This window comes from Oncorhynchus clarkii, chromosome 22, assembly GCF_045791955.1.
Source record: "Oncorhynchus clarkii lewisi isolate Uvic-CL-2024 chromosome 22, UVic_Ocla_1.0, whole genome shotgun sequence".
Classification (NCBI taxonomy): domain Eukaryota; kingdom Metazoa; phylum Chordata; class Actinopteri; order Salmoniformes; family Salmonidae; genus Oncorhynchus; species Oncorhynchus clarkii.
The window spans coordinates 10,241,307-10,260,888 of NC_092168.1; the positions used below are offsets into that span (position 1 = coordinate 10,241,307).

The 19,582-nt window shown below is 42.2% G+C and overlaps 1 protein-coding gene across 2 annotated transcripts in view; it reads right to left on the bottom strand.

Moving 5' to 3' along the window:
- Window positions 1–3,145: 3,145 nt before the first annotated feature.
- The window catches only part of LOC139380335 (myosin light chain kinase, smooth muscle-like), a 76,355-nt gene continuing 59,918 nt past the window's right edge, over window positions 3,146–19,582 (bottom strand). The window contains exons 20-34 of one of the 2 annotated variants that reach the window (XM_071122950.1): window positions 19,161–19,214; window positions 18,729–18,776; window positions 18,107–18,234; window positions 17,714–17,870; window positions 15,956–16,261; window positions 15,770–15,796; window positions 15,499–15,583; window positions 14,982–15,185; window positions 14,124–14,341; window positions 13,770–13,893; window positions 9,018–9,170; window positions 8,478–8,601; window positions 7,659–7,749; window positions 7,249–7,377; window positions 3,146–4,822 (exon numbers count right to left, since the gene is read on the bottom strand). In XM_071122950.1, coding sequence (XP_070979051.1) covers window positions 4,587–4,822; window positions 7,249–7,377; window positions 7,659–7,749; window positions 8,478–8,601; window positions 9,018–9,170; window positions 13,770–13,893; window positions 14,124–14,341; window positions 14,982–15,185; window positions 15,499–15,583; window positions 15,770–15,796; window positions 15,956–16,261; window positions 17,714–17,870; window positions 18,107–18,234; window positions 18,729–18,776; window positions 19,161–19,214 — 2,084 coding nt within the window. In that variant the 3' untranslated portion in view covers window positions 3,146–4,586. The remainder of the gene's footprint in view (window positions 4,823–7,248; window positions 7,378–7,658; window positions 7,750–8,477; window positions 8,602–9,017; window positions 9,171–13,769; window positions 13,894–14,123; window positions 14,342–14,981; window positions 15,186–15,498; window positions 15,584–15,769; window positions 15,797–15,955; window positions 16,262–17,713; window positions 17,871–18,106; window positions 18,235–18,728; window positions 18,777–19,160; window positions 19,215–19,582) is intronic. The other variant, XM_071122951.1, reaches the window with a different exon arrangement.

Below are 19,582 nucleotides of genomic sequence, written 5' to 3' on the forward strand. Positions count from 1 at the left end.
CGGTAACTTAATGTGATTGTTTTAAATGAAAATGGTCAAAAAGAAACAAAAACAGCTTCTTAGCAAAAGGCAATTTCTCAAGCAAGAATTTGGTTTGGAACTCCTTCTTATGGATCTTTTAACTAATTTACTGCCTGGTCATCAGGCAGGCCAAAATTCCATCCCACTAAAAAAGGGCTGAAATTTCATGCAGCTTTTTCAAACAGCTCTTACACTAAAAAGGGCAATATACTTTTCAGAATTTCACAATATTATTCCAAACGCATAGTGTGGAATATATATATATATATATAAAAATCACAGGAAAAACATGTTTGACTGCACTGGGCCTTTAATATATATATTTTTTGCTGCCATGTAGCAGTGTAGCTAACTAATATAACTACACATAGGTTGTGAAGTAACTCATGTTCAGAAGAATGCTGATGGAAAACCAGATAGGGAGGAGGATGTTGTGTGTGGGGACTTGGAGGAAATGGTTCTCCCGAATGAGGAAGAGCAGAGACGACCTGGGCAGAGATATATGATATAGTGTACCCTCTGCAGGCTGAGGTTGATTCCTGTGTCTATTTAGGGGAGACGTTCTTTGTTGGGTTGAGTGACACTGAGGAACTAGGTTATCTTGGTGGTTTGAGAAAGAATTTGGTTCCCCCAAGTGATCTACTGTATTCAGAAGTTGTCAGTGATTATTTTGGTCCTTTAGCTGACATGTTCTTTACCAGAGTAGTGGAGGTTGTGGTTCTGCCACAGCCTGACAACGAGGTTGTTTGGTTGTCTGTTGCTGATTTAGCTGACATTTCTCACTGAGCTGTGAGAGGGAGGAGACTCTTCCCAGTCATGTTGTGAGATTAGTGAGGTTCCGCTGGAAGACTTTTTCTTTAGGTTGTATCTTGTGATGAGAATCAGGAGCTTGAAGAAGAGAGGTTGCGGGGAAAGCCAGATCCACCGGAGTTGTCGCTTCCTGTTGTTGAGGAGCTGTCGACAGCTCATGCAGCATGTAGTGTTTTCTTCTGTTAAAGTGGAACCGACAGTGTTGGAACTACTTTGCAGATATGAAACAGACAATCATAACAGCAGTAAAAAAATATAAAATTCCTAGTTTATGCTGCAAAACTGACTTTTAAAAGAGGTTTTAAAAATAGAACCTATTTGACTCAAAATTCCATGACGTAGAGTAAGGCATTGTTAATAAATAAATAAATAATTGTTGGCAGAATGGATGGATGTAGTTCAATGCATGATTAATATAGTTCACCAATTTCTTGGTAGTCCAACAAAAATATTGCTATGAAGTTGTAAATCCCTGCTGGCCTGGTACATTGTTTGCTGCCTCCACCCATTTGGGATGCACTGTTCCAGTTTCAATGACTCAATATTTTGAACTAAAATGGACTACTGTAACTAAAGCTGTATCACAACCGGCCGTGATTGGGAGTCTCAGTGCAGGCACAATTGGACCAGCGTCGTCCGGGTTTGGCCGGTGTAGGCCGTCATTGTAAATAAGAATTTGTTCTTAAACTGACTTGCCTAGTTAAATAAATACAAAAATATATGTCAATACAATCAAACTAGCATGGGCAAAGATCACAAGTCAGTCATAATGTAGATAATAGGCTAGTACAGGTATCAAACAAGGCCCTTGAACCAAATTGGACAAACAAGCAAATATAAAATGAGTCAACAGTCTACTTTATAAAATTACAGCTCAATGTTCTTGCAATGGTGAATTCAACTTCAATGGGTCTTGCTTTCAGTGGCTTCGATTTCTAAAGCTTGACAATGAATAACCTAAAAACTAAACCTGCAACAAAAAACCATACAAAGGAGAAACATGTAGGCCTATTACAGCAACATTTGAGCAGTAGCATTTTGAGTGCACCACATTTTCAATACGGCCCATGTGCTGATTGAGGTTGACACCCCTGGGCTAGCTTGTCTATTTCTGGCACTACCTATTTATTTAGCAAGTTAAAAACAGTAGTCTAACGTTAGCTGCTGGGAGGATGTCATGTCATTGGAGGAGTGGGTGACTTTTTCCCCTCATTGTTTTTCAGTGGCTACAGCTGGAGATGCAGGTGTCACTTGGTTGACTAGCAAGACATGTGAATTGCTTTGCTAGCTAGCTATGCTGAAATCTTGAATGACTTATCCACAGTTAGCATCTCTTAATAGCTAAAATTTTGACAGTCAACTAGCTGAAAAAGTGTGAGAGGGTTTATCTTAGTATTCCTTCTTTAGATTTTAGCACATCTCACTCTGGCTAGCATTATTTGTTGATGTGCATAGGCAACTGAGGGAGCGATAGCCTGCCTTTTCAGGGTTGTTTGATCAATCGAACTGCGACGACCGCAAATGTAAAAGAGGACTCACGTGGTATTTTACATATTTGCAGAAATCCGTTCAGGGAGGGGTATTTTGTGGCTTTTGGGGAATGCGTTCTAATGATCTAAAGTTGCATTCTATTAATTCATGAAATCGTGAAAATGACCATACGGAGGTGAGGAGAATACAGTTAGTGTTTCCCCATTGATAATACTCGAGGAACACTAATGCTCTGGAGAAGGTAGAGATTGTTCTCAAAGTCAGAGTGAGGCGGCAATGGCTAACAGTTCCCCTCCAGCGAGTGCTCAGGGCTGGAGGAAGAGGGCGTTAGGGGACGTGTTCCTGGTGAGGTTTTTTTGGAAGTCGTTGCTGATGTTCACTTGTCCCTGGTGGTGGTTGCGCCAAGTCTCACAATTGCCAACATAATGGAGCTTGTTCCTTGTGACCCTGGGCCCTGTGAAGGAAGTTGGTCTCAGTCTAGAACCAGAAGGGGTCACAGGTTGTCCTTTGGCAGGAGCACCTGAGTGTAGAGCCGTCAATTATGGTTTTGGATGACTGGCTTATCGTTTTGAGGATAGCTTTATCCCAGAGGTGAGGGTATCTGAAGCCAAGTTTCATAGTTGTGCAGTTCTAGTATTTATGGTGTACATATTAGCCTCTTCAGTTAAGGAAGTTATAGAAAAAAGTCAATTAATTGAGCAATGCCGGTCATGGTATTTTTTTTTACTGTTTGTTTTTCTTTTTTAACTGACAAAAACAATCGTTATTCCCCCATGCTTCCAACACTATAGGAAACTCATCCCAATCACGAAATACAACCAGCTTGATTTTGTGATAATTTATTTTGTAACCGTGAGCAACTACACTTGTAGTGTTCTCATGACATGTAATCTCTCATACTGATACATTTATAAAAATTGAAGAAATATAATCTACACACAATCAAATACAAAATAAAAAAATCTGTGTGTGATAATTCACTGGTCTGTTTAGTATTGCAAATGTGTAATAATGGTGGACACGTGCTTGCAGGAAAGATCACAAAACTGATGCTCAAATATGATAACAAGACTGTGCTTAAATAATTTAAAAAACATTCTAAAAGCCCAAGTAATTGCAAATACCATAATGCTGATAAAACAAGGGTCATTCCACAAAATTGCCTTTTTATATAAGTAGAAATTGGTCAACAATATTGAATTGACCCTTGTTATATTAAATTAAGTGCCCTTTAACAGAACACATGGACAATTCAAATCACTGATTTTTAATATAAATAATAACTTGCTAAAGTGGCTAAATTCTGCATTTTGACATGTACCATGATGTGCACCCTCTGACTTCTAGGAACATTTGAACCCACTTAACCCCAACATTTCACCATCATTGTAAAGCCTTAGTTATTTTGCCGCTTTGACAAAGCCATTTGTGAAGATGATCCTTTATGTCTGTCCCTCATTTTAAGGTCAACCTTGTTACGTGAACTGAACTCGTTCAAATAATGGTGAAACTATAAATGTTTAAAATATTATTTTCAAAAATAAACATTCAACATCTAACAATCAAATCATAGTGTAAAAGCAGGGGAGCTGGTTTCTACTCCTGTGGTGGAAAACTGAGCGGGTCAGCCATAACACATCAACTCTCTTACGCATAGATAGACAGGCTAGAAATGGTTTAACAATTAAACATGTTTTTGTGAAGCTTGCACACAAACTTCCATTCCCCCCGTCACTAGGGGATTCATGGCCGATATAAGATGAAATTGTCAACCGTGTTACATTACTTGGCACTTACACACTTAGGAAAATGTGTTTGTTATTAAGTTGAACATGTGCACTCTATGACAAAGTTAACATTGGGTGAAAAAAACAAACAAAAAAAATGTTGACCAAGTTACACTTCTCAAAAGGCACCGAATTGGTGGAACAACCCACAAACACGCCACTGACTTCGGGTTTGTTTGGTTGAGGGGAGAAAACCGTAGATAACCGTAGATACTGTAAATTTAGCAAATCAAATAAATGGATCACTCACAAACAGCTGGAATGCGGTTAATGTTAGAAATATCAACATCTGATATCTACTATAACTGATAAGTAGGAAAGTGCATAATCATAGCAAAAGGTAATGAAGCCCATTCCCTCTCCCCCCCATTTCAGAGTGTGTCAGAGAAGGGGAGTGTATTACCAACACAGCTATTAAAAAAGATAGTAAAAGCTAAAAACAGGGGATATGGGTTTGTTTTGTACTGGTTGTACCACTCATTCCTCTTCTTCCTCCTCCTCCTCCGCCATCACCTCCACCAGGAGTTCGGCTGTGCACGTGGCCTCGCCCAGACTGTTGACAGCCTTGACGGCGTATTTGGCATCGTCGTCGCCGTTCACCTCAGAGATCACCAGGCTGCAGTTGCCCTCCTCGTCGTAATCAATCTGGTAGTGGCGCGTCTCCTTGATGGGCTGTTCGTCTTTGTACCACACCACCTCTGGATCAGGGTAGCCTGGGAACCACAAAATACAGACCAACTTTATTACTTTGGTTCGTGTACAGTTTAGCGGATGGTAGCCGGCTAGTGACCGTGTCTAAGGTTCAGGACAGGGTACTGGGTGGAAGCCGGCTAGTGGTTACTGTTTAACTGTCTGATGGCCCGGAGATTGATCAACAGCTTCGGTCTACCGGTCCCCAGCTTCGATGCACTTGTACGGCTTCCAACTTCTAGATGGTAGCAGGGTGAACAGGCCATGGCTCGGGCTCACCTCAGAGATCACCAGGCTGCAGTTGCCCAAGGTTCTTGATGATCTTCTTGGCCTACCGTGACGGGTGCTGTAGATGTCCTGTAGGGCAGGTAGTGTGCCCCCAATGATGCGTTGGGCTGACTGCACTGCCCTCTGCAAAGCCCTGCGGTTGCGGGTGGTGCATTTGCCATTTCAGAATTATTGTTAAAGTTCGTTGACCTGATATTATGCATTTTACCACAATTTCCACAACTGTTTTCCAAGTCGAAAAACGTAAACAAATCAATTTAAAATGTTTTTTTTTTACATTGATCACCTTATGAAAAGGCCCGAGTTAAACATAACATTGAATTTTTTTTAAGTAAATACATTTTGTAATTTCTCATTGCCGCAATACGTAACCTTCCGAATCTTGTTTGTCATAATTACTTGTGTAGACATGTTATTTTTATGTACATATTTGGATAAAGGCATACTATTAGATTTATACTTCAGTAATTGTCTTAGTTATTTTTCTTACCATTTACAAAATATTGGTGCATTACGGTAATGATAAGCAGGTTTCTGAGATGAGAATGTATGTTTTGGTAATGAGTGTGCATAGTTTGCCATAACATTTTAAAAAAAAACTGTACTGAGCTCCGTTAGAGATTCAGTAACTAATTTGTTGATCCAAATAACTTGAATACTAAAATCACACACACGTCAAGATGGGGGATATTCTCCTTTAAGTGGTGGGGTTGTTCTTTGCTGAAAGACAAACTCCAGATTGTGGCTGTAAGTGAAACAAAATTGGGTTTATACAACGATATTTCTTGACAACCTCTACTTAATCAAATAATTGATGTTTGACAACAATAAAACATCTATACTATATGTAAGCAGTGGTCCTAGTAAATGAAAGTTACAGCCCAGCGCACCCTATTGACTATACATTAGAATTAGCTTATCATTGCCGAAATATGCCTTCAGAATAAGATCCTCATTCTGAAGGCATATAAGTGAAGATATTAACTTGTGCTCATCTAAGGACTACTTCAATAGATGATACATCATACGTGAATAAAACTATTAAACTATAAAATATATATATAGAAACTTGAAAGTGTAATGGTAATGAGAAACATATCCACAGACACTTTTTATGTACTAATATTATAGTTTAACTTCAACTAGTATACAATTATTATAATTTATGGACATACTACAGCAACATAATGTGTTTTATTCAAATAAGTTAGAACAAAAATTATATAAAATGAACCGATAATTTAATCATGACACTTTTCATTAATGAGAATTTGGGGTGAAATGTTATTTTACATTTTTGCTGGAATTTATTTAAAATACGATACTGTGCCATAAACTAGGCATCTTCGTCTTCAACATGATAGTTGATTGTTGCAGATTTATCATGGTTTTCTAACTCAATTTGCTACTGCCATGGTTAAAACTGGTTTCATGAACTTTAAGCTTTTGACCCTCTCCACTGCAGTCTGTTGACGTGTTTGGGGATGTGCTCTCTGGTGTCTCCTGTAGTCCGTGATCAGCTCGTTTTGTTGACATTGAGGGAAAGGTTATTTTCCTGCCACCACTCACCTCCTCACTACCACTGTTGTGTCGTCAGCAATCTTGATGATTGCGTTGGAGAACAGGGAGTAACACAGGAGGGGGGCAGAGCATGCACCCTTGTGGGTCCCCTGTGTTGAGGATCAGCCTGGCGGAGGTGTTGTTGCCTACCTTCACCACCTGGGGTTGGCCCGTCAGGATGTCTCGGATCCTGTTGCACAGGGAGGGGTTCAGACCCAGGGCCCTGAGCTTAGTGAGGAGATTGGAGGACACTATGGTGTTGAAGGTTGAGCTGTAGTCAATGAGCAGCATTCTTATAGGATGAACAGCATATTGTAGCATGTGCCACTTCGGGATGCAGGCTGTGTTTCTCAATGGGTATTCATAGGATGCAGGTAGTATTAGAAATATGAATGGGATCGAACAGATTACAATTATGGACAACCATCGAGAGAAAAGTTTACACTATTTGTGCTGCCTCATAAAACCATATTTGCTTTCCTTCTGTTTGGTTTATGTACTTCATGGCAGATGAATGGATACAGCACTTGTGATGCATGTATATGTAAATTAGGAGGCCATGTTGCATGTATATGTAAACGAGGAGTTTGTGAGACATTACCCTCAATCTTGCAGTCAAATCTGGCTGCGCTCCCCTCTACCACTTCAACATCCTTTATCATGGAGCTGAAGGTGGGCTTGACCTGGGTTCTCTCCTCAGACTCCAGGAACTCAAGGAACTGGTTGTCTTCTGCAAAATATGAGACAAAACAAAATGACATTAACTTGAGGCTAAAACAAACTGGTGCAGAGAGTGCTGCTTTGACTTCGAATAGGAGCAGCAGCTCCCTTGGTAGCACCACCTACTGTACCAACCAAAGTGCTCCAAAAAATGAGGGCAAATATTTTCAGTGGCATTAATAAAACAAACACCCCTAGCTGAGTGCCATCCCTTGCTCAGGCGTACAACAGAAAGGTTTAGAACATTCATGAGTAAAAAATAAATAAATAAATGTTTTGTTGCCATGCCACCTTCGGTAGGGGAGCCCTTCTTGGCACTGACGCCCGCCAACATCGCCATGGACGACAGTCTTCCTATGGCCCGCACTGCATGTCCCGTTTTCTGCCATGAAATCAATGATGCAATCGTTACATGTCTGAGCAGTACAAACAGTCCTTGGGCTAGAAGATAATTACATCCTCCAGAAATGTTAGAACCACAATCTTATAAGTAAATGGGCTCGTTTGTATCAATTTGAAATGTCCTGTTTGTTGGCCAGTTTTTATAGACTAGGTGTGAGTCCCAAATGGCACCCTATTCCCTTTATAGTGCACTGAGCTGGTCTATAGTAGCGCCCTATATATGGCGAAGGATGCCATTTGGGACACACCCAGCCTGTGATCCTAAAAGTATGCTTGCTACTACAACCAAAGCTTGATAACTTGATCCCTGAGAATGCTGCCTTCAGGATTTATAAAGGACAAAAAAAAAGACATCGCTCCACTTTCACCGTCTACTGTTTTGTGCTCTAGTTTTCCAACATGATGCTTGCAGTTTGTCCTTTTCAACCTCATGAAATACTAATGGACCTCCATGTTGACTTTGTTGTAAAATGAGCGGTCTACTCATGTGTGAGCACTCAGAGAATGAGTTGAACTGCAGGGACTTAGTGAGATTCACTTGTCTTAACCAACTTGGAAGCTCATCGAGACGGCCTGATGAGGCAAGTCAACAATTTCTGTAGCCTCTCCTATAGCAGAATGACACCCTATTCCCTATATACTGCAGTCGACTACTTTTGACCAGAGCCCTATGGGACAAAGCCCACGATCTGTTCTGCTTGCACCTACCTGCCATTTCCTTCTCAGGATGTATTTCTTCATCCTTTCCTTGGACAGCTTCTTGGCCTCCATTTTGCCAGTGTCTTGTTTTAGCCATGGGTGTTCATAGCAGCGATCACATGTTAGTCTGGCCCTACGATCAGAGAACCACATGAGCACTGAGCGAGAGGCGTAAAGACCTCATTCTCACTGTATTCCAACACATCAGATAGTGATTTGGGTCGAGTCTCAAATGGCACCCTATATAGTGCACTACGTTTGACCAGAGCCCTGGTCAAAAGTAGTCTACAACCCAGGGAATAGGGTGCCATTTGGGAAAGAAGAATTACGTACATCTTACACCTCAAAAAATGAAAACAGACATCTGGCAGGCTGATCAAAGCCATTCTACAACATTTACACTCAAATCATGTCAAGACTGGGACTTCATCCCAAATGGCACCCTAAAATATGGTAAAGTAGTGCACTATGTAGGGAATAGGGTGCCATTTGGAATGCCTCCGGTCTTTCATCATGTTGTGTTTCAGAGAGCAGCACCATCGTGCTTACTTCATATCTTTCTTCAGCAGCATGGTGATGAAGTCTTTGGCGTGGTCTGAGATCTCATCGAAGGCGTCGTCTTCAAAGTCCCAGGTGGCCGAGGTCACGTTGGACAGGGTCTCGTTGTCGTTGTCCCCCATGAATGGGGACAGGCCACTCACGCTGGGGAGAGAGAAAGAGGCAAAGCGATAGAGGATCGTGATGGTTGACCAACAAAAATTGCACAACAATATCTACCAAAAAACACTTCTGCTTTGCATGGAAAGTACACCACACCCTGGCAGCACCCTAAAACCTGCTTACTTTTAAATGAAGAAAGGCCAAATTGTAGTATAAATTATTACTATTGGTGGTCTTGGTAAATTTCAACAAAGTTGCTTGTTTCATTGGGCACACCCAGGTGTTTTCCATACTGTAGGTGTATAACATTACATCAGTAAAGCTTTTTTATTCTCCAAATGGCACCCTATTCCCATAGGGCCTTGGCCAAAAGTAGTGCACTACATAGGGTGCCATTTGGGACGCACACTGGAATCTGAAGCAACAGAGGAGATACGGGGAGAGCCTCATTTGTAACACTTATGTAAGCAGTGTGTAATAAATCTTTGTGGACCAAGGAGACCTCAGAGGTTTGGGGGCACTGGAGAGTATCGCTGTGCTCTTCCTCTATATCCATTTACAGGCATAGAGGACGGAAAGGCCCATACACTGCCTGCTGGTGGAAAGTATCTGTTGCAGAGAGCATGAAAGCCCAGAAAAACCTGATTAGGCTGGTTTGAGATTAGGGACACATTGTAGCACATAGACAGCCATACTTTATTTGCATAGTCCCCTATAGATGATATACAGATGCTCAAACTATCAACTATTAGTGGAACAGCTTGCTGGTTAGGGTTATAGCAAGGTTTAAAAGACAATTCTGCCACTTTATAACCAGTTACGCTGTTTGTATACACCCATGGGCCAGTTTATTAAGTACACAAAAATGGATCACTCCTACAGACAATAAGTCTGTCCGTGGCTTGCTACATAAAGCAGGCAAACAGGCATCCAGTTACTGTTTGACTGAACGTTAAAATGGGCAAAACTATGTTGGTGCAGGGCACGCCGAATCCAGTATCTCAGAAACAGCCGCCCTCTTGGGCTTTTCACGCACAAGTGTCTAGGGCTTACCGAGAATGACTATCTCCCCGTGGCACTGACTTCTGTCATCATGAAGCGCTTTGAGAGACTAGTCAAGGATCATATCACCTCCACCTTTCCGGTCACCCTAGACCCACATCAATTTGCATACCACCCCAATAGGTCCATAGACGATGCATTCGCCACCACACTGCCCTATCCCATCTGGACAAGAGGAATGCCTACATCAGAATGCTGTTCATTGATTATAGCTCAGCCTTCAACACCATAGTATCCTCCAAGCTCAGAATTAAGCTGGAGGCCCTGGGTCTCAACCCTGCCCTCTGCAATTGGGTCCTGGACTTTGACGGGCCGCCCCCAGGTGGTGAAGGTAGGAAACAACATCTCCACTTCGCTGATCCTCAATACTGAGGCCCCACAAGGGTGTGTGCTCAGCCCCCTCCTGTACTCCCTTGTTCACCCATGACTGCCTGGCCATGCACGCCGCCAACTCAAATCATCTAATTTGCAGATGACACAACAGTAGTGGGCTTGATTACCAACAACGATGAGACAGCCTACAGGGAGGAGGTGGGGGAACTTGGAGTGTGGTGTCAGGAAAACAACTTCTCACTCAATGTCAACAAAAGGAGATGATTGTGGACTTCAGGAAACAGCAGAGGGCGCACCACCCTATCCACATCGAAGGGACAGCAGTGGAGAAGGTGGAAAGCTAAGTTCCTCGGAGTACACATCACATACAAACTGAAATGGTCAACCCACACAGACAGTGTGGTGAAGGAGGCGTAACTGCGCCTCTTCAACCTCAGGAGGCTAAAGAAATTTGTAGTCACCTAAAACCCTCAAATTTCTACAGATGCACAACTGAGAGCATCCTGTTGGGCTGTATCACCGCCTGGTACGGCAACTGCACCGCCCACAACCGCAAGGCTCTCCAGAGGGTGGTGAGGTCTGCACAACAGCCCTCCAGGATTAGCTACAGCACCCAATGTCACAGGAAGGCCAAAAAGATCAAGGACAACAACCACCTGAGCCATGGACTGTTCACCCCGCTACCATCCAGAAGGCGAGGTCAGTACAGGTGCATCAAAGCTGGGACCAGGAGACTGAAAAACAGCTTCTATCTCAAGGCCATCAGGCTGTTAAACAGCCATCACTGACACAGGGGCTGCTGCCTACATACAGGCTCGAAATCATTGGCCACTTTAATAAATGGATCACAAGTCACTTTAATAATGTTTACATATCTTGCACTACTCATCTCATATACTGTATTCTATACCATCTATTGCATCTTGCATCTTATGTTTCTTACTCCATTCCTTCACTTAGATTTGTGTGCATTAGGTAGTTGTGGAATTGTTAGATTACTTGTTAGATATTGCTGCACTGTCAGAACTAGAAGCACTAGCATTTCGCTACACTAGCATTAACATCTGCTAACCATGGTGTCTGTGACCAATATAATTTGATTTGAATGGTGTGACAAACAAAAAAACATAGTCAACGGTAGTCCTGTGGGCGACAACAGCTTGTTGATGAGAGATGTCGAAGGAGAATGGCAAGAATTGTGTAAGCTAACAGGCGGGCCACAAACAGACAAATAATGTATAATGTATAACAATGGTGTGCAGAACGGCATCTAGGAATGCACAACTCGCTGATCCGTGTCACGGATGGGCTATTGCATCAGACGACCACACCAGGTTCCACTCCTATCAACTAAAAACTAAGTGGTTCCAGTGGGCACACAATCACCAACACTGGACAATTGAGGAGTGAAAAAACATCACCTGGAATATGACAGAGTTCAGTTTACGTGTGGCCTGCGCAGTCCCCAGACCTCAACCGAATAGAGCATCTTTGGGATGAGATGGAACAGGCTGTTCGCATCATGAATGAACCGCCGTCCAATCTGCAGCAACTGCGTGATGCCATCGCGTCAGCATGGACCAACATCACTGTGGAATGTTACCGACACCTTGTAGAATACCCCAAATAATTCAGGATGTTCTGGAGGCAAAGGGGGGTCCGACCCGGTACTAGACAGGTGTACCTAATAAACTGGCCAGTGAATATACACTACTGTTAGATCATTTTTGTTAGTCATACTGCACGATTCCTCATTTGTCATTTTTAAGCTTCTGTATTGCACTCCCCTACAGCATACTATGATTCTCAGGGTACATTTCGCCTCCCAATGCTCCGCCTGCTTTTAGCTTAGCTGGCTGGCTATCAAGCACAGACAAGGCATAGTCTAAATATTTTGCTCACGCCATAGGTTCTGAGTGTATTTCACATTACTTTTGGGTTGTAAATTATAGTGCTTGGATGAATGTCATGCTGAATATCTGTTCATGTTATTGTCACCAATCAACTGCAACCCACAAAAAAAGTATAATTAGATGCTAACTAGCTACGCTAACCATAAGAGTTACTGCATCTAGATGGCATGCTAGCTAGCCCGACTGCTACATCCAAAATAATAGAGTTTGCAACAATAACAACAGAGTTTGATCTTAGCAACTGTCTTAACATGTAGGCCTGTCAGAAGAACACAACGTTTACTCTGAAATTTATAGGCAAATCATTAAGGAGTCCTAGTCTCAGCCTGTGTCTTTGGTGCCAACATTACCAATGCTAGCTAGCTAACGCACTAAACCTGCTGCACCTGAAATAGTGTTTTCAACAATAAGACAAAGCCTCAGCGACTGTCCAAGCAACCTTCCAACAACACTGGAGGCCTATTGGAATGAATAAAAAGGGCAAAATTGCGGCAGGAGCTGCAACTTCGTTTGGTGATGGTGGGAGTGGTTTTGCCAAATGGAATCATTAAAGTTCAACAGAACAGAAAAATATTGGAGTAAGCCGACTATAAATATATTTCTAAGGGTTTCTGAGCCTCTATTTAAAATACTTACAAATGTTAGACAACCAGAGCAACATAAAGATCACTAATAATTGACTGTCCAAAAGGTATTGTATTAGTCATCTCAGGGATCCTACTGGAAAACGTCAGAGAAGCAATTTCTGGATTTGCTCATCACTAAACAGTCAGACATGAAATCATAAAACTCCAAACTGTGTAGGACATCAGTAAATACTTCATAATAACAACCCAAATGTTGCCTTTTAAGGCTAGGGCAAGTAGATATTTAGTTGAAATGTTGCTGACAATTAGTTGAACAATCTACAAACCATCTATTTGGGACTATCCAAATAAAGTGTTACCATAGAAGCTTACCACAAACATTACAAATAAGACTAGTTATAAGGGTACTTCTAGTGGTTACAAGGGTACTTCTAGTGGTTACAAGGGTACTTCTAGTGGTTACAAGGGTACTTCTAGTGGTTACAAGGGTACTTCTAGTGGTTACAAGGGTACTTCTAGTGGTTACAAGGGTACTTCTAGTGGTTACAAGGGTACTTCTAGTGGTTACAAGGGTACTTCTAGTGGTTACAAGGGTACTTCTAGTGGTTACAAGGGTACTTCTAGTGGTTACAAGGGTACTTCTAGTGGTTACAAGGATACTTCTAGTGGTTACAAGGGTACTTCTAGTGGTTATAAGGGTACTTATAGTGGTTATAAAGGGTACTTATAACTTGCTTGACACTCACAGAATGTAGCAGATGACTCCTATACTCCACATGTCTGTTGGGTAACTGATTGCTTCATAGTTGATCACTTCTGGGGCCACAAACTCAGGGGTTCCAAAAAGAACTTTCAATGTTCCAGAGTTTTCTAGGAGCACACAAGGGAAGAGGGTTTCAAGAATGAAATGTTGAAGTTTAGCATAGAAAGTTATTGAAAAGAAACGTCATGATTCTGAATTCCTGTAACTTGATCAAAATTCCCAAGTTTTCAAATCACAGTTGGAATATTTCTGGAATCAGGAGGGAATAAGCAGGATATCTGGGAATCCTCTAACCAGGATTTCTGGGAAAGTTACCAGAATTTTGCAACCTGGTTACCTAGTCTGCGTGCGAGGCCAAAGTCGATGAGTTTGATGGTGCTCCCAGTCTTGTTGACACACATGATATTCTCAGGCTTCAGGTCCAGATGGACTATGCCCTGCTTGTGGATGTAATGGACCCCATCCACGATTTGCAGCATGTACCTGATGACCTCTCTCTCCGTCAGCTCAAAGTCTTCATCGATGATACGCTCAAACAGTTCCCCACCAGAGATCCTGCAGAGGGAGAGAGAGAGAAAGATGGTTGAGATCCTGCAATATAGATAATCACAGCCAAATATGAAAATCATTCACTGGATACCACATCCTTGTCAAATCTAGAGTATCTCGAATATCATTTTTCAGCTTACAAGGCATGTCTAAAATTGGTACTAAGGACAATTGCTGTTTTTAATGCGAGTCAAGTGTTCTTGTGTCAGTCAACTGTTTGACAATGCTATAAAAAGAAAAGGGGAAGTGTTTCAGTCTAATGTGTTTAAATGTCTAAAATATTTGGCAAGTGAACTTTTTCAAAGCATAACCATATAAAAAAAGCCGATGGTTCTGTCTGAAGTGTCTGTCTGGTAAAAAAATACATCAGACGGAAATGTTGGAAATGGAAAACAAATTCCTTCCCCAAAATAAAGATGATATCACTTTCATATTCAGGTTTTTATTTTTAAAAAACTATTTTTTTTTTAAAACATGAGTGTCATCATCTACTAAATAACATTTCTAGCCAAACTACTGTAAATAGGCCTGTGTCCCCCAAAGGGCACCTATTCTTTATATAGTGCACTACTTTTGACCAGGCCCCACAGGGTAACTGAAATGAATATTATTTGTAAGGTATAAAAGTGAAATGAAATATACTCACATTTCCAAAACCATGACGATGTCCGACTTGCCCTCGAAGGCATCAATGCACTGGACAAGTTTGGGGTGATGGAGGGAGTTCATTATAGCAATCTCTTGTCTCACATTATCTTTCTCTTTGGCAGAGTAGGCTTTGATAAACTTTCCAGCCCAATGCTTCTTTGTTGCCTTCTCCAAAAGTTTAAATACTTGTCCGAATTTCCCCCTACAACATAGAAGACAAAAATGTTTTGGGGGAATCTGATAGAGGAGATCATGGATGAGAGGCATGTACAATAGGCCTATTGCGGACAAGTGTCAATGTAGATCAATGCTTCGCTTGAACTATATGCCATTTAGCAGAAGCTTTTATCCAAGGCGACGTACAGTAGTAGGGCATACTCTGTCATATGGGGACCCGGAGCGGAAATCGAACCCACGACTCAAGTGTTTACAAGTGAAATGCTCTACTGACTGAGCCTGAGGAGCACAATTAAATAAATGCTTTGCTGACCAACGTTTTGTAGGTGGGTACTCACGTTCCGAGGCGCTCTTCCACATCGTACAGATCCTTGACTTTAACGTCTGTTCTCACGGTCACGTCTCTGTAGTCTGGCTCCTTGTCTGAAAATAGGAACATGACACTTTGGAGTTATGACAGTATAAATGCCGAGTCAGTCATAACACATAAGCACGTTGCAAAACAAAGGACGTAATAAAGCATTTTACATGTGTGCTTCATAGGTGTTACCCATTTTTATTTTTGGGAAGGAAGCAATTATGTCGAAACATGGATTGGATTAGACATACCTTCATCATCCTCAACCTCCTCCTTTTCTGTTCGATAAAATTATAAAAGAATGCCATTAGTCATTGGTATGAATCAATAATCATTAGTATGAATCACTGCCCGACAATGTCAAGGAAAATAGCTTGTTAACAACGAGTGACAAGTGTAACCAATGAGTGGCAGTACACCAAAAGACCCCCACTTACCCTCTACATCCTCCTCTAGCATTGTGACAGGCTCAGACTCTGCACTGGGCTCGCCGATACCGTAGATATTGACAGCCCGCACCCTGAACTTGTACTGGCGTTGACCCAGCAGATTGTGAACATTATAGAAGGTGCTGTTGCAGGAGACCAGATCCTTCCACTCGTTGTCCACAGAATTCCATATCTCTAGGTTGTAAGACTGGACCGCGCTGCCCCCGTCGTAGGTGGGGCCGTACCATGACAGCGTGAGGGTGGAGCGGCGGATGTCTGAGGCAGCTGGAACACGGGCAGGGGGATCAGGTTTGTCTGGAACACAGAGGTCACACAGAGCCACTCAAGAGGTCAACGCTGAGTTCTGAACACTGGTCCGGGTTACATTGATGTGAAACATACTCCAGGCTTTGTCCCAAATGTAACCCAGTCCCTATACAGTACACTACTTTTGACCAGATACCTATGGGCCCTGGTCAAAAGTAGTGCACTACTTAGAGAATAGGGTTCAATTTGGGACAAAGCCTAGACCCCCACTTCTCGCCGCTGCACAGGCGCGAGTTGAGTTAGTCGACTCGTGAAGATTTGGACAGATTAGACTCCCAGTCCCAGGATCTGATAAATGTGTAGTGCAAGATGAACCACCCGAGGGGGAGATCGAATGATAACAGTTCCAGGAAGGACAAACAAACCTTCCATTCACAAATGTCAGTACTCAGTAGTCACCATACACAAAAGCACAGCCGTGTTGGTAATGAAAAAAGGTTTGTCTGGCTATAGAGGCTACCTTCTGAACAGCCAACAACCATTCGTCAACAACAGTCTCACCATATCCAGCCAGGGCAGGGTGTCCATTAAAGGGCACAATACAGGAGACTATACGTGAGAGCAGATGATCAGTGAGGCAGGGAGGATCCACACAAGAAGTCTGGATCAGTTTTATGTACAGCCAGCTACAGTGCACTTTATTCTCCCTGCTTTGTTGAAGGGGTGGGAGCCATGTTACACAAGCTGTTACCAGCATAACCCCACTTAATCCACAGGGTTCCATTGTAAAACACCAAATGAATCCGCCTCAAAGAGCACAGCTTGACACCAACAGGCTTGCAATAATGGAGTCAATGAAACAAATTATATGAAACAATTCAATACTAAAACCTCTATACGCCATACATGCAGTCGAAGGTTGTAATAGTAACGTGATGATCATATACATTAACAAGCATCTAAGTAGGGGGCTGCTTATACCAGTGTGTAACAAGTGCTGTGTCTCTGTACGCTATTAACAGTTCTCTGGGCACATAAACGGTTGCGTTTATGTGGAGCAGCTCAATAACTCGTCTCCCAGGCTGCTGCGTATTTTCCCTGAGTCAGGCTGGATACACTCCACTCTGACAGAAGTGGCAAAGGGCCTCATTAAAGCAACAGCTGAAGAGAAAGCACAAGCCTTAAAAGGCCATTGGAGATCCCTGCAGTGGCTTGTTAGTGTTAGGACCTAGAGAGCTCCAGCTTTCCCGGCCTGCGTACCTTCCCTTCCCCAACCACATTCCCCAAAGCTACAGGACTGCCATTTTTACGAGAGACGAACATGATAGGTAGTGGGGCGAGTTAAATCATGCGTTATAGCAAAAAATAATTTCACAAGGAAAGATGTCTCAAGAGTCTTAATTGTCTTGTGAATCTCAATGATGGAGCTAAAAATGGCGTCACTGCCTAGCGCCTAGAGGCCAAACTCAATACGGCCCGATTTGGATAAATGGAACATACCAACAACGGTGAGGTTGAGAGCAGCCTGTCTCACACCGTAGTTGTTTCGCAACTCTACGGTGTAGCAGCCACAGTGCTCCTGCTGGCTGTCAGCGATGGTCAGTTTACTGTTGGACTCAGTGGTTTCAATGGTTAAATCACCTTTGACCTCTTGGATCTGCAGACAAAACCACCATAAAAAAGGTCAGTCATATCACAGAGAAGGAAACTTTCGCTAAAACAGTTACATAGAGTTACTACAGTGTTATTAAATATATATACATAAATAATTAGAAATTGGACATGGTGGTTCATTTCAGGTGATGGTTGGAGTTGATCATAGACAGGGCAGAGCAATAGAGTCAATACATAATCAATACATAAAGGGGCGGACTGGTACAGACTTGTCCTTACTGGTTTGCGGAACTTGAGCCAGGTGCATTTGATTGGAGGAGCTCCTCCAAACTTACAGAGAATTTCCACCTTCTCTCCTGCCAGGATCTTCATGTCGTCTGGGAACTGAACAATCTGAGGTGGTATAGCTGGATGACACACACACACACACACACACACTTCAGCAAGAAACATCTGTATCCATCATCAGAACAAACCTCCATGTAAAGCGTTCAGTACTCATCTGGCTCCCCCCCGTCCACTGTTTGTCCAATAATCTGGGGGCTGAGATGGGTTGGCAGGGGGAATCTCCCATTGCTATTACAGGCACCCTCAGGCACAGCAGCTGAGTCCAGCCAGTGTTTGGCACATGAGCTAGGCCCTCTAGCCTGAATGAGAGCTGGGCTGGAGCACAGACTAGGGGGATCATCTATCCTGCTTGTTGACATTTGGGTCGTTCTCTATTAGGCCAGAGAGTTTTAGTACAGGGGCTCTATGTATCAAGTGCTCCAGAGTAGAAGAGCCGATTTAGGATCCATTTTGTCTTTTTGGACAGGGCGAGCTGATCCTACTTCAGCACTCCTACTCTGAGAAGCTTGGTACATAGAGATACCTTTTGCATGTATGAGGAAGTCTTTCTTACCCTGTTTGGGAGGAGTCTTTGTATTCGGTTTCTTTATCCTTGCCTCACCTGGAAAAAATAAATTATTACAAATTGGGAAGGCCGCAGTTATGTCAATGCAGTTGATAATGGATCCAATGAGATTTGATACAAATGATTCCCATTTGTGAATCTTCAACGCAATTATTCAAGTAAAATTAATATATTGATCAGAACCCAGACTGATTCTCAAAATGGTGTGTAGAATTCGTATAAATTAATGTCATTGCAATTGATTACATTGTGAGCAACAGCAGCAGCAAGCATCAGTAAATCAAAGTTTAAGTTCCTGTTCTTTTCCCAACATAATCACTCAGTGTTCCTGCACCAATATAGCTGGAATCCAGTTGTTACTATTGACAAGACTTATTGATCAAAGCATAGATGAAGATTGAATTTGTACAGCTCATTTACCACAAGTTTGAAACACCAGTCCAGTTTGTAGGCTAGCCTCTGACGGAGCACATACTGTGGGAAATAACACATTCGTAAATTCAGAATCCTTGTTTAAAGCATTTGCCTTTATAGTACATCTATAAAATCATTTTGGTTTTATAACCACTTATGAGTTCTGAAGACTTTACTAGTGTATTATAAGGCATTATGAACTTCATAGAAAATGTTAGTTCTTCCCAGGACAGTATATGGGAACCGAGAACAAACTGTCTGATAAGTGAACTTGGGGGAGGGAGCTATTCTTTTGTAGATGTCCTGGAAGAAAGTGCTGCCTTGTCCTTTGGTATTTGCCTTTTTTGGTCATAAAAAAAAAAAATTGTACCAAAGTCTTCAGGGAATAGCTCTTGGCACAATATACATTACATTTGATTGCCGTCAAG